Source organism: Rhinoraja longicauda, chromosome 10 (genome assembly GCF_053455715.1).
Source record: "Rhinoraja longicauda isolate Sanriku21f chromosome 10, sRhiLon1.1, whole genome shotgun sequence".
Classification (NCBI taxonomy): domain Eukaryota; kingdom Metazoa; phylum Chordata; class Chondrichthyes; order Rajiformes; family Arhynchobatidae; genus Rhinoraja; species Rhinoraja longicauda.
The window spans coordinates 7,913,575-7,927,989 of record NC_135962.1 but is presented as its reverse complement, the minus strand read 5'-3'; the positions used below and the strand labels follow the sequence as shown (position 1 = coordinate 7,927,989).

Sequence of the window (14,415 nt, the reverse complement as noted above, 5' to 3'; positions counted from 1 at the left end):
ACCACATGCTGTCGACTCCCAAATTCTTTCAGATGTCTGTGGACGTGGTCATCTGATGGAAATATTTTAGCGTGGAATGATCTTGGAGAATGGATTGTTAGGAGTTTGATTTTGGAATCCAGGCTGGCACTTCAGTGCCATACTGAGGATGTGCCGCACTGTCTGAGATGCTTCCTTTCCAAGTGAGATATTAGAGCCGTCATCCCCTCCTATGTCATTCCTTGCAATGGGTTTGGCATCTTGAATTTAGGTTCCCCCTGCTGTAGTTGCTGCTGAAAATATTGTGCATCCCTTCCACCTACTTCCCTTGCATAGAAGTAACGCTAACATGAACACCAGCTTCTTGCTGAGCTAAGCATTACAGTTTAGTTTAGTTTAGAGATTCAGCGTGATCACAGCCTCTGGCGCACCGAGTCCGCGCCGACCAGCGATCCACGTATGCTAGCACTATGGACACGTTAGAGGCAGGAAACATGTTCCCAATGTTGGGGGAGTCCAGAACAAGGGGCCACAGTTTAAGAAAAAGGGGTAGGCCATTTAGAACCGAGATGAGGAAACACTTTTTCCGTCAAAGAGTTGTGAATCTGTGGAATTCTGCCTCAGAAGGCAGTGGAGGCCAATTCTCTGAATGCATTCAAGAGAGAGCTGGATAGAGCTCTTAAGGATAGCGGAGTCAGGGGGTATGGGGAGAAGGCAGGAACGGGGTACTGATTGAGAATGATCAGCCATGATCACATTGAATGGCGGTGCTGGCTCGAAGGGCCGAATGGCCTCCTCCTACACCTATTGTCTATTGTCTACTATCCTGCACATTAGAGACAATTTTTACATTTATACCAATCAAATTAACCTACAAACCTGTACGTCTTTGGAGTGTGGGAGGAAACCAGAGATCTCGGAGAAAACCCACGCTGCCATGGGGAGAACGTACAAACTCAGAACAGACGGCAACCGTGGTCGGGATCGAACCCGGGTCTCTGGCGAACCTAACTCTACCGCTGCGCCACCGTGCTTCCCCTGATCCCAGGATATTACTGAAGAAAGACCTAGGGTGTCCTCTGCAGTAACATGTTTATTTTAGTTCATGATGGAAATACTCAGCAGATCAGGCAGCACTGGTAAGGGAAGGTATGGGGTGGCACAGTTGGTAGAGCTGCTGCCTCACAGAGCCCGACCCCCGGATCAATCCTAACCTCAGGTGCTGTCAGTGTGAAGTTTGCACATTCCCCCTTTGACCACATGGGTCTTCAGTTTTCTCCCATGTCCCAAAGATGAGTGGGTTTGTAGATAATTGGCTTCTGTAAATTCTGTCTCGTGTGAAGGACTGGTTGCAGAATTGGGATAAAGGAGCACTAGTGTGAACGGGTAAGCAACGGTGGGTGTGGACTCAGTGGGCCGAGGAGCCTGCTCCCATGCTGCAGAAATAAGGAACTGCAGATGCTGGTTAATATACAAAAGGACATAAAGTGTGGGAGGAACTCAGCAGGTCGTGCTCTCCAGAGCTGCTGCCTGACCCGCTGAGTTACTCCATCACTTTGTGTCCTTCAGTTTCCATGCTGTATCTTTCAATCAATCAACGAACCTATCCTTTGACTACCCTTGTTTGACTCAACCAAAGACACTCTACACACCCTCCCCACGGGTTGACAAGCTCCCTTTGTGTCCTTCCCAGTTCTGACCAAGGGTCTTCGACCCAAAATGTTTTCCTTCCCACAGATGCAGCCTGACCAGCTGAATATTTACAACATTTTCTGTTTATACTTTAGTTTTCTGCAATATTTTTTGTTTTGTTTTGTTACATATAAATCGTGTCAAAATTATAGTTGCGGTTTTGGAGATATAATGTTCAATAGAATTTAATGCTGCTGCATGTTCATTTGTCTAAATAATATGGATTAAGAAAGTGAATTCTAAGTTGGATCACTTGATCTTTATCAACAATTAATGGACAAAATGAACTGACGGGAAATTTCACTGAGATTGCACTGTGATAGATTCACCCTGTAATTAAAACTCTGAGACAGAGAAGCTATCATCTCTGGTCTCTCTTGTTTCTCCTTGGTCTGATTCACCCCTAAAGAATTGTAGCAAGGTGAGATTATTTAAAAGTTAGGGTGGGTTTTTTGTGAATAGAATTTAAGCCATGTCGTCATCTTTTACGTGCAGGAAGGAACTGCAGGTGCTGGTTTAAACCGAAGATAAACGTAAAATGCTGTAGTAACAAGAGATATCACTACATCACCGTCTGTTTCTCTCGTTTCCCTTTCTCCTGACTCTCAGTCTGAAGAAGGGTCTCGATCCAAAACATCACCCATTCCTTCTCTCCAGCGATGCCACCTGACCTGCTGAGTTACTCCAGCATTTTGTGTCCATCTTCATCATCTTTTATAATGAGCAGCAAACATCGGTTGAGGTAATATCATCTGCATTATTTTAAAAGTTGTCCATTGTACCTTGACTTTGACAGACAAGATCATAAGAGATAGGAGCAGAATTAGGCCATTCGGCCCATTAAGTCTACACCGCCATTCAATCATGGCTAATGTGAGATATAGTTTAGTACAATATAATTTTTTACATCAATTATATTTAACTCTGAAAAAATGAAACAATTTAAATCCAAATTTACCTGACATTTGTTTTAGATGCAACCAGGATGTGGGTACTTTTTTACACTCCACATGGGCATGTCCGAAAGTAACTCCTTTTTGGAAAGACCTAAAAAACTTTTTGGAACAATTGATGAATAAGACCATACCATTGGATTCAAGGTTGTTTTTATTGGGAGATACTAAAGGAATATTACCAAGTTTAACTTTAGATAAATATCAGGAAAGATTTCTCAAAATAGCAATAGCAATAGCAAAAAAATGTGTAGCGGTCATTTGGAAAGATCATAAGGAAATAAGAATTGAAAGATGGTATGCAGAAATGCGTAGTTGTATCCCATTAGAAAAAGCTACTTATAATCTGAGAAATAGATATGATTTCTTTTTGAAACTTTGGAACCCATTCACTTTAAAACTAGGATTAAGAATTGGAAATATTTAATTTCAGGATTGTTTTGATACCCTTAAAAAGAATTTAATAAGAAATTAGCCGGAAGTGTTTCCTTCTTGTCTCCAGGTTTCCTTCTTTCTTTCTTTCTTTCTTTCTTTCTTTCTTTCTTTCTTTCTTTCTTTCTTTTTTTTTTCTTCTTTTTTAAAAATCTTTCTGCTTCTCCTTTTTCCTCTTTTTTCTAACTGGGGGGTGGGGGGAGGGGGGTTGTGGGTGGGGAGATAATACAGAACAATACATGTATAATCGAATTGATAATGTAGGTATCATTGGGTACGATGAGCTGTAACATGTATGTGTTTTGTTAAAATTTAAATAAAATTAATTTAAAAAAAAAAATCATGGCTAATCTATCTCTCCCTCCTAACCCCATACTCCTGCCTTCTCCCCATATCCCCTGACACCTGACACCAATTAAGCTCTTACTTAGGGGGAGTAATTGGCCGCATGAGAGATAAAGGGCCCTCCATAATGTTTGGGACAAATACCCATAATTTATTTATTTGCCTCTGTACTCCACAATTTGAGATTTGTAATAGAAAAAATCACATGTGGTTAAAGTGCACATTGTCAGATTTTATTGAAGGCCATTTCTATACATGTTGATTTCACCATGTAGAAATTACAGCTGTGTTTATACATAGTCCCCCCATTTCAGGGCTCCATAATGTTTGGGACACATGGCTTCACAGGCATCTGTAATTGCTCAGGTGTGTTTTATTGCCTCCTTAATGCAGGTATAAGAGAGCTCTCAGCACCTAGTCTTTCCTCCAGTCTTTCCATCACCTTTGGAAATTTTTTATTGCTGTTTATCAACATGAGGACCAAAGTTGTGCCAATGAAAGTCAAAGAAGCCATTATGAGACTGAGAAACAAGAATAAAACTGTTAAGAGACATCAGCCAAACCGTAGGCTTACCAAAATCAACTGTTTGGAACATCATTAAGAAGAAAGAGAGCACTGGTGAGCTTACTAATCGCAAAGGGACTGGCAGGCCAAGGAAGACCTCCACAGCTGATGACAGAAGAATTCTCTCTAGAATAAAGAAAAATCCCCAAACACCTGTCCGACAGATCAGAAACACTCTTCAAGAGTCAGGTGTGGATTTGTCAATGACCACTGTCCGCAGAAGACTTCATGAATAGAAATACAGAGGCTACACTGCAAGATGCAAACCACTGGTTAGCTGCAAAAATAGGATGGCCAGGTTACAGCTTGCCAAGAAGTACGTTAAAGAGCAACCACAGTTCTGGAAAAAGGTTTTGTGCACAGCTGAGATGAAGGTCAACTTATATCAGAGTGATGGCGAAAGCAAAGTATGGAGGAGAGAAGGAACTGCCCAAGATCCAAAGCATACCACCTCATCTGTGAAACACGGTGGTGGGGGTGTTATGGCCTGGGCATGTATGGCTGCTGAAGGTACTGGCTCACTTATCGTCATTGATGATACAACTGCTGATGGTAACAGCATAATGAATTCTGAAGTGTATAGACACATCATATCTGCTCAAGTTCAAACAAATGCCTCAAAACTCATTAGCCGGCGGTTCATTCTACAGCAAGACAATGATCCCAAACATACTGCTAAAGCAACAAAGGAGTTTTTCAAAGCTAAAAATTGGTCAATTCTTGAGTGGCCAAGTCAATCACACGATCTGAACTCAATTGAGCATGCCTTTTATATGCTGAAGAGAAAACTGAAGGGGACTAGCCCCCAAAACAAGCATAAGCTAAAGATGGCTGCAATACAGGCCTGGCAGAGCATCACCAGAGAAGACACCCAGTAACTGGTGATGTCCGTGAATCGCAGACTTCAAGCAGTCATTGCATGCAAAGGATATGCAACAAAATACCAAACATGACTACTTTCATTTACATGACATTGTAGTGTCCCAAACATGATGGTGCCCTGAATGGGAGGACTATGTATAAACACAGCTGTAATTTCTACATGGTGAAACCAAAATGTATAAGAATGGCTTTTATTAACATCTGACAATGTACACTTTAACCACATGTGATTTTTTTTTTCTATTACAAATCTCAAATTGTGGAGTACAGAGGCAAATAAATAAATGATGGGTCTTTGTCCCAAACATTATGGAGGGCACTGTGGTCAGTCAGAGGGGAAAAAAGGGAGGGCATTGACAAGTCCATTATTGGAGATCAGCAGAATGAGCTTATCGCCTCTCAACCAATTCACTCGACCTCCTGTCCGGCCCCCTGCCCTGACCCATCTGGGGAACAATCTGCAGTCCTGCATCGCTCTCAACAGTTAAGGGCGGCACGGTGGTGCAGCGGTAGAGTTGCTGCCTTACAGCGCTTGCAACGCCGGAGACCCGGGTTCCATCCCGACCACGGGTGCTGTCTGTACGGAGTTTGTACGTTCTCTCCGTGACTGCGTGGGTTTTCCCCTGGATCTTCGGTTTCCTCCACACTCCAAAGACGTACAGGTTTGTAGGTTAATTGGCTTGGTATAAATGTAACATTGTCCTGAGTGTGTGTAGGCTAGTGTTCGATGTGCTGGGGTCGCTGGTCGGTGCGGACTCAGTGGGTCGAAGGGCCTGTTTCCGCGCTGTATCACTAAAAACTAGAAAAAGAGTTAACTCAGAGCTGAATTAGGAACAGGTCACCCTTGATCGTCAGTGACTGCTACAGAGGACGAATGCAAGGAGTTCATCCTGGACAATGCAATGACGTCGCATTTTTACTTTGCTGTGCCGCAACTCCTAGTAATGACAGAATGCAAGGGAATGTGTCAGAGAATCACACAATAGTTAAATGCATCTGAAGAATGTAAGTATGTGAACACTTAAAAAAAAGATAGTAAAATCTTGTATTATTTAAAAATGCAGACTTCCTTTTCAATATTAACTCTTGAGGTACTAGTTTCTTGTTTGTAATAATAGGGCCTTTCCTATTGCCCGAATTTAGTTTAGTTTAGTTCAGAGATACAGCACAGAAACAGGCCCTTCGGCCCACCGAGTCCGCACCGAGTACAGCGATCCCCGCACATTAACACCATCCTACACCCACTCGGAACAATTTTAACATTTACCAAGCCAATTAACCTGCAAACCTGTACGTCTTTGGAGTGTTGGGAGTAAACCGAAGATCTCGGAGAAAACCCACGCAGGTCACGGCAGAGAACTTACAAACTACGTAAAGATAGCACCTGTAGTCAGGATCGAACCCAGGTCTCTGGCGCCGTAAGGCGGCAACTCTACCGCTGCGCCACCGTGCTGCCTTAGTTTTCATTTTCTAATCAATTAGAGAGAGTTTTGGTAAAATAAAAGCAGAAAATGCTGATGATGCTCATCTGGTCAGACAGCATCTGAGGCGAAGAAGAGAAATACAGGATAAGTGTGTTTTAAATTACTGAAAGTAGAAAGGTGGAGGGAATAAGGTGAAAGGATATTTGAGGCAATTCCCTTTATCTTGTTGCATAGCCTCCATCTTCCCTGATATCCCCCCTCCTAGACACATAGAGGTGTCTCTACCACATACTGTCCAACTTTTAAAAATAAGCACATTTTCTCAAGTTTCTATTTCTGATGAAAAGACGTTGACCTGTATTCCTTGTTTCTCTTTGGGATGTAGGATGAGTTCGTGGGAAAGGTGGAAGAAACTCTCCATAAGAATTTTAAGGTGGTGGGGAAAAGATTTAATAGGAATCTGAGGGGTAACTTTTTCACACAAAGGGTGGTGGGTGTACGGAACAAGCTGCCAGAGGAGGTAGTTGAGGCTGGGACTATCCTAATGTTTAAGAAACAGTTATAGACAGGTACATGGATAGGACAGGTTTGGAGGGATACGGGCCAAACGCAGGCAGGTGGGACTAGTGTAGCTGGGACTTGTTGGCCGGTGTGGGAAAGTTGGGAGGAAGGGCCTGTTTCCATGCTGTATCACTCTGTGACTCTAATTGATAATGAAAACTGCCTGGGACATCCTGCCACAGACATTTCCTCATTCTACACAATTTAAAATAAAGGTGTTTTCTCACTTTTCCAGTTGTGACGGAAATCATCAACCTATGGTATCACAAAATGCTGGAGTAACTCAGCGGGTCAGGCAGCATCTCTGGAGAGAAGGAATGGATGACATTTCGGGTCGAGACCCTTCTTCAGACTGTTTCATCAGCCTGATATTTTTCTCTCTGCACAGATGCCGCCTGATCTGCTGTGTGTTTCTAACATTCTGTGTTTTATCTCAGGTTTTAGGCGTGTGTAGATTCCTGCTGCCTTATGATCGTCTTTGTTCACCCCGGTCTATTTTTACCCCACCTTCCCCAGTCACAAAGGGAATGCAAGTGTCAGGCCTCACCTCCGGAGTGGGAGAACCAGTTTAGGGGGACGTCTGCCTTTATTTTATTGGGGCGAGAAAGCAAATAGGATTGTAAGCGCAGGAGCTCAGCAGGCTTTGCCAAGCAACACAGCATCAAAACTGCAGTGAAATCAGAATCACATCATCTCTTTTCAGATATTGGTTTTAGGATATTTAGGTGGTCAGGGAAGTTTAATGTACGTGTGAGAAGCTACAGCAAATAAGTGGGGGAATGGGACAGATGGGTTGTTCCTAGAGCTGGCATGAATGCAGTCAGCAGAATGGCCGCTCTTGTGTCTGAAGGAAACATTAAAAAATCAAGGCATGAGAAATTGCAGGTGCAGGAATCTTAAGCAAAAAACATAGTACTGGAGGAAATCAGCGGGGCAGGCAGCATCGGGGAGGGAATGGACGGACGCCATTTTGAATCAGGACCCTTCCCCAGAGAGCTGAAGTACTAGCTACCTCTTTGATGACCCTCGGACTAACTTTTCATGATAGTGTGAAGGTGGGGGGGGGGGGAGTGAAAATCAGCCATTCCAAATTTGCTTTGTGCAGATTTGTCCTGTCTCCACTACCTTTAACTCTTTAACAGAGCCTTTCTGCTCTGGTCTCGTTGCAGGTTATCGTTGTCAAGTCTCCTCTTGCCCCGTTTAATCAGTGCTAACCAGTCAGCAGAAAGACAAATCATGGTTAACTGTATCTATATTGCATTTAATTGTATTTATTGTGTTAATTGTATCGATGTAACATGATTAACAGAGGGACTGTCTGATATCCAAAAAATCCAATAACCTGTAGATAATATACAATTCAGGGTCTGACCAAAGTGGTCTTATTGAACAGTGGCTAAATCCTAGTCTGTGCTTAATTTAGCCTTAACTAACAACTTTGTAAAAGAACATTCGTAAAACAACACAGGTTGACAGACCGCTCTGGTTCTGCAAGTGGAGTCAATCATTTCACTAAATGATGCAAAGAATTGTTAAAGTTGGTCATCATTATTACATTCTAAATATAACCAGAGATTTATCTGAAAGATAATAGAATTCAACACCGAATTAGCTATAGAACTACCAGTTCAAATTAAGTAACCTTACTGGAACAGAGTTATACATCCATACCCATTGAATGAAATACTTGGTGTGTAAATAGTTATCCACCCAACTGCTTAAATTGAGAAACCTGTTTGTTTTTTTGATGGGGTGAGGTGGGAAAGGGCGGTCCTATTTGTGCTGATCAAGCCAGTCGATGGAACCAGTGTAGGGACTGATGAACTCTGTGCGTTCAGTAGGGTTGATGAGGTTTGTCGAGCTGCCGACATTGTAGCTCTCCCTCCTGGCTAAGCAACCAGCATACAGCAGGTTGGGTCATCTCATTGAGTCATAGAGTGATAGAGCGTGGAAACAGGTCCTTCAGCCCAGCTTGCCCACACCGGCCAACATGTCCCAGCTACACTAGTCCCACCTGCCCGCGTTTGTCCCATATCCCTGCAAACCTGTCCTATCCATGTACCTGTCTAACTGTTTCTTAAACGTTGGGATAGTCCCAACCTCAACTACCTCCTCTGGCAGCTCATTCCATACCCCTACCACCCATTTTATTTTTTTATTCAGGGGTCACATCTTACACAATAGAATGAGGTGCTTGACACTCCACACAATGTGGTCAACACTGTGGGAGAGGCTGAGGGTTACGGAGGGGAGGACGGGTCCATGGCTTTCACAGCCAAAAACATGGTTGCTGTTGAATGTGTGCTCCATCTCAGGGAAGAAGAAGAGGGTCAGAATGTGCAGATACCTCAGTGGGTCCCAGGGTCGATAGGGATTAATGACATGGTGAGGCTAAGGCAAGGAGAGTTTTGAAAGCAAGTACTATAAGGGAATTTATAAATTTAACTGGAAACACAGTGTGCCAATGGGCATGAGTTTTAGTGTGAATTAGGATTAGTATGAGTTAGGATTTTTCTGAAACAACTTTAACTGGCACGTAGTGAAAGGTGGTGCCAAGACTGGCCAAGAACATTTTGCAACAGTCAAATCTCAAGGAGGCAAAGGCATTGATGTATATTCTAAGATCTGAAACGTATAAGATTATTAAGGGATTGGACACGTTAGAAGCAGGAAACATGTTCCCAATGTTGGGGGAGTCCAGAACAAGGGGCCACAGTTTAAGAATAAGGGGTAGGCCATTTAGAACTGAGATGAGGAAAAACAATTTTCAGTCAGCGAGTTGTGAATCTGTGGAATTCTCTGCCTCCGAAGGCAGTGGAGGCCAATTCACTGGATGTTTGCAAGAGAGAGTTAGATGTGGCTCTTAGGGCTAACGGAATCAAGAGAGAGCTGGATAGAGCTCTTAAGGATAGCGGAGTCAGGGGGTATGGGGATAAGGCAGGAACGGGGTACTGATTGAAAATGATCAGACATGATCACATTGAATGGCAGTGCTGGCTCGAAGGGCCGAATGGCCTCCTCCTGCACCTATTGTCTATTGTCTATTGTCTATTGAAGGAGAAGGATAGCTGGGGTCAACTCAAGAGTGTCACGTTTTGAAGTAGAGAGTGGCTTTAGAGATTTGGATTAATAGGCAGGGGGTTTGGAACTTTAAATCAAGCCAGACTGGCTGGGGAGGGTTATTATTGATGAAACACTAAGGTACTGTCGTCCGTGACCTGCAGTGTGCAATGTAGTGTAAAGGCAGCTATATTCGAGCACTGTGCTCATAAGTTCATATGGAATAGGAGTAGAATTAGGCCTTTCGGCCTACCAAGTCTACTCCACCATTCAATCATGGCCGATCTATCTCTCCCTCCTAACCCCATTCTCCTGCCTTCTCCCCATAACCCCTAACACCCGTACTAATCAAGAATCTATCTATCGCGGCCTTAAAAATATCCACTGGCTTGGCCTCCACAGCCTTCTGTGGGCAAAGAATTCCACAGATTCACCACCCCCTGAAGGTCAAGGAGCGATGTGAAGTGTCCAAGACCAAAAGGGAGATGGCAGGTAAATGGATAAAATGTATAAGAAGGAACCAAACGTCACCCATTCCTTCTCTCCAGAAATGCTGCCTGTCCCGTCGAGTTACTCCAGCTTTTTGTGTCTATCTTTGGTAGGTAAATGGACTCGGACTAGGGAGTTTAACATTGGAGCAATGTTCCAAACCTGGCCGCCAGCACATAGACACTGTCTCTCTTCTGGGGGCAGCCGTTCTTGATAGGTCAGTTGTTAATGTTAGGCCTGCCTTTTGTTGGAGAAGGGTCTTAAGGGATGTGGGGCACTAGTGGCTATGTGTTACGATTGCACTGAATTGCTGATCAGAAGCGAATTTGTCTTTTCCTCTTCACACGTTGCTTTGGTGTGTTTCTTCTTGACTGTTTCAGTCTCAGTTTAGTTTATTGTCACCTGTACCGAGGTGCAGTGAAAAGCTTTTGTTGCGTGCTGTCCAGCCAGTAGAAAGACAATGCATGATCACAATCGGGCCATTTACAGTGAATAGATACACGACAAGGGAATAGAAACATGGAAACATAGAAAATAGGTGCAGGAGTAGGCCATTCGGCCCTTCGAGCCTGCACCGCCATTCAATATGATCATGGCTGATCATCCAGCTCAGTAACCTGTACCTGCCTTCTCTCCATACCCCCTGATCCCTTTAGCCACAAGGGCCACATCTAACTCCCTCTTAAATATAGCCAATGAACTGGCTTCAACTACCTTCTGTGGCAGAGAATTCCACAGATTCACCACTCTCTGTGTGAAGAAATAACGATTAGTGCAAGGTAAAGCCATCAAGGTTAGTCCGAGATAGGCACAAAATGCTGGAGTAACTCAGCAGGTCAGGCAGCATCTCTGGAGAGAAGGAATGGGTGACGTTTCGGGTCGAGACCCTTCTTCAGACTGGATAATCTTCAAGGATAGTCCGCGGGTCACCAACGAGGGTCGCCAATGAGGTAGATAGTAGTTCAGCAGTGCTCACTACCACATCCAGAGAGCAATGGTGAAGTACTATCTTCCTGTTTGAATACCCTCGGACTAACTGGTAATCGGTAATTATTATGATAGTGTGAAAGTTGGGGGTGGGGGGGGTGGGGGGGATGGTGTGAACGTCAGCCATTCTGAATATGCTACCTGCAGATTTGACCTGGCTCTACTACCTTTAACTCCTCTCCCTTTCTGCTCTGGTCTTGTTGCAGGTCGTCGTTGCCAAGTCTCCACTTGCCCCGTTTGCCGTGTTCACGTTCACCATTCAGAGCTCGGGCCTTATTCTTCAAGGTAGGAACTTCTCCGAGTTTAGAACTCCAGTGACAAAGACATAAGATTTTAAATGGTTTCACAGTCAACCGTAAAATACCGGGCAACTTTTACAGAATGAAGGATTGACATTTTCTGTTCATCTTTATATTCAATGGTATTTTCAGGATTAACGGATTGATTTGGCGTGGTACAGGGAGAGTGTGTTGGAAGGAAATGCGGGTACTGGTTTAAACCAAAGACAGACACAAAAAGCTGGAGTAACTCAGCGAAGCAGGCAGCATCTCTGGATAAACGTCACCCATTCCTTCTCTCCAGAGATGCTGCCTGAATTACCAGCTTTTTGTGTCTAAGTAAAAGGCCTGTTTACTCCTGATTCTGTACTATAAGTGGAGCAGTTTTTTTCAGGAGTGAAAGTCTAATCTGTACTTTCCTATGGAACCGTGGCTAATATCAATAACTCTATCATTGATTCTGAAGGAGTGCCATTTATCACCATTTGCGATCAGCCTAACTACCTTTGACCCCCAGTTTATCTTTCTGCCCGTATCCAGTTTTCATTCACTTGCCGTGAACTTGATCAAGAGACAGCATTGCAGCATCCCATTCAAGGGCTTTTGAAAGTCCAAATATATTTTGCCGATTCCGTGTCAGGGTGACCAACCTGATTAAATAAGTCTGACCTTAGGGATATTTTAAACGACCTCTTCCCTTTCGTCTGGAAGAATGCTGGAGAAACGAGCTTGCTGTCTATAAGGGAACTTAGTCTGCGGCATCTTCACGAAGTTAATTCTTTCCAATTTTTTTTTAGATTTTTAGATTTAGAGATACAGCGCAGAAACAGGTCCTTCGGCCCACCGGGTCCGCGCCGCCCAGCGATCCCCGCACACTAACACTATCCTACACCCACTAGGGACAATTGTTACAGTTGCCCAGCCAATTAACCTACATACCTGTACGTCTTTTGAGTGTGGGAGGAAACCGAAGATCTCGGAGAAAACCCACGCAGGTCACGGGGAGAATGTACAAACTCCGTACAGACGGCGCCCGTAGTCAGGATCGAACCTGAGTCTCCGGCGCTGCATTCGCTGTAAGGCAGCAACTCTACCGCTGCGCCACCGTGCCGCCCAACACATGTGCTCCAGCACGTAAAATTAGTGTGGCTTCAAAGAACGATTGGGAATATAAGTTAACAGAGGACATCATAAGCTGTGGTAGACACAAACTGCTGGAGTATCTCAGCGGGACAGGCAACATCTCTGGAGAGAAGGAAAGGGTGACGTTTCGGGTCGAAACCCTTCTTCAGGCATCATAAGCTGTGTTGCTCAGACTGCACCTCCAACTTACTGTTGTCTGACATTCATGGTTATATGTCCGTGACCTTCCTTGCAGTCGGGAATTCCTTCTCCCTCCCTTCTCCAAAACATCTCCATCGTTCCTCTTTCAAGACGCACCTGGGCTGAAATGCCTGCATTTTTAACTTTGGAGAAAATCAACTTTAACGTAGCAAAACATTATGGTTTGCACAGAAGTTAAAAGGATAAAGACACATCCTGCCCCTGCTGATTAATCAGGTAGAGCAGCAACACATTTGGTGTGAGGCTGCATGTTGAGTGTTGGTCGATGGGGATTGGCTGGTTCTATGGTCGAGGAAGAAACGGAGGGCTTCGAGACCATTGTGAGTGTTGGTTGATGTTGGTTGGTGTGAGGCACCTGCTCTACCAAATCCACTCGTAGAGCTGCTGCCTCACAGTGCCAGAAACCTGGGTTCGATCCTGACCTCGGCTGCTGTCTGTGTGGAGTTTGCCGAATTTCCCTGTGTCTGTGTGAGTTTCCTCCAGGTGCGTTGGTTTGCTCCCGCATCCCAAAGGCGTGTGGGTTTGTAGGTTAATTGGCCTCTATTATTGACCCAAGTGTGCAGGGAGTGGATGTGAAAGTGGGATAACATAGAACTGGTGCGAACGGGTGATCAATAGTTTGCTTGGGAAAGCCAGCCTCCATGCTGCATCTTTCATTAAAAAAAACTAACGTGGGACAAAGCCAAAATGTTCGAGAAGGTCCTAGTTTCTTGAAAAACAATTTCCACCGGAAATTGGAGGAACAGCACCTCATATTTCGCTTGGGCAGCTTGCAGCCCAGCGGTATGAACATTGACTTCTCCAACTTTAGATAGTTCCTCTGTCCCTCTCTTCCCCTCCCCCTTCCCAGTTCTCCCTCTATCTTCCCGTCTCCACCTATATCCTTCCTTTGTCTCACCCCCCCCCCGACATCAGTCTGAAGAAGGGTCTCGACCCGAAACGTCACCCATTCCTTCTCTCCTGAGATGCTGCCTGACCTGCTGAGTTATTCCAGCATTTTGTGAAATAAATACCTTCGATTTGTACCAGCATCTGCAGTTATTTTCTAACAAAAATGCAGATGCTTTTGGAAGGAACTGCAGATGCTGATTTAAACCGAAGATAGACACAAAAAGCTGGATAACTCAGCGGGTCAGGCAGCATCTCTGGAGTCTGAAGAAGGGTCTTGACCCGATACCGCACCTATTCCTTCTCTCCAGAGATGCTGTCTGACCCGCTGAGTTACTCCAACTTTTTGTGGCTATCTCCAGATGCTTTAGGGCCTGGCGTAGGAAAGTAATTGTCCCTGAAGTTGGTGGCGTGGGACTTCAAACTTCTGTACCTCCTGCCCAACGGTAGTAATGGGAAGAGGGCATGGGTCAGATGGTAGATGCTTCCCCTCTGACCATTAACACAGGTGCACGCTCTTTTAGGAAGGAGATGAG

The 14,415-nt window shown here is 44.4% G+C and overlaps 1 protein-coding gene across 1 annotated transcript in view; it reads left to right on the top strand.

Moving 5' to 3' along the window:
• The window catches only part of rad51b (RAD51 paralog B), a 565,342-nt gene that overhangs the window by 422,909 nt on the left and 128,018 nt on the right, over positions 1 to 14,415 (top strand). The window contains exon 10 of the mRNA XM_078406166.1: positions 11,576 to 11,654. Within this exon, the coding sequence (XP_078262292.1) occupies positions 11,576 to 11,654 (79 nt within the window). The remainder of the gene's footprint in view (positions 1 to 11,575; positions 11,655 to 14,415) is intronic.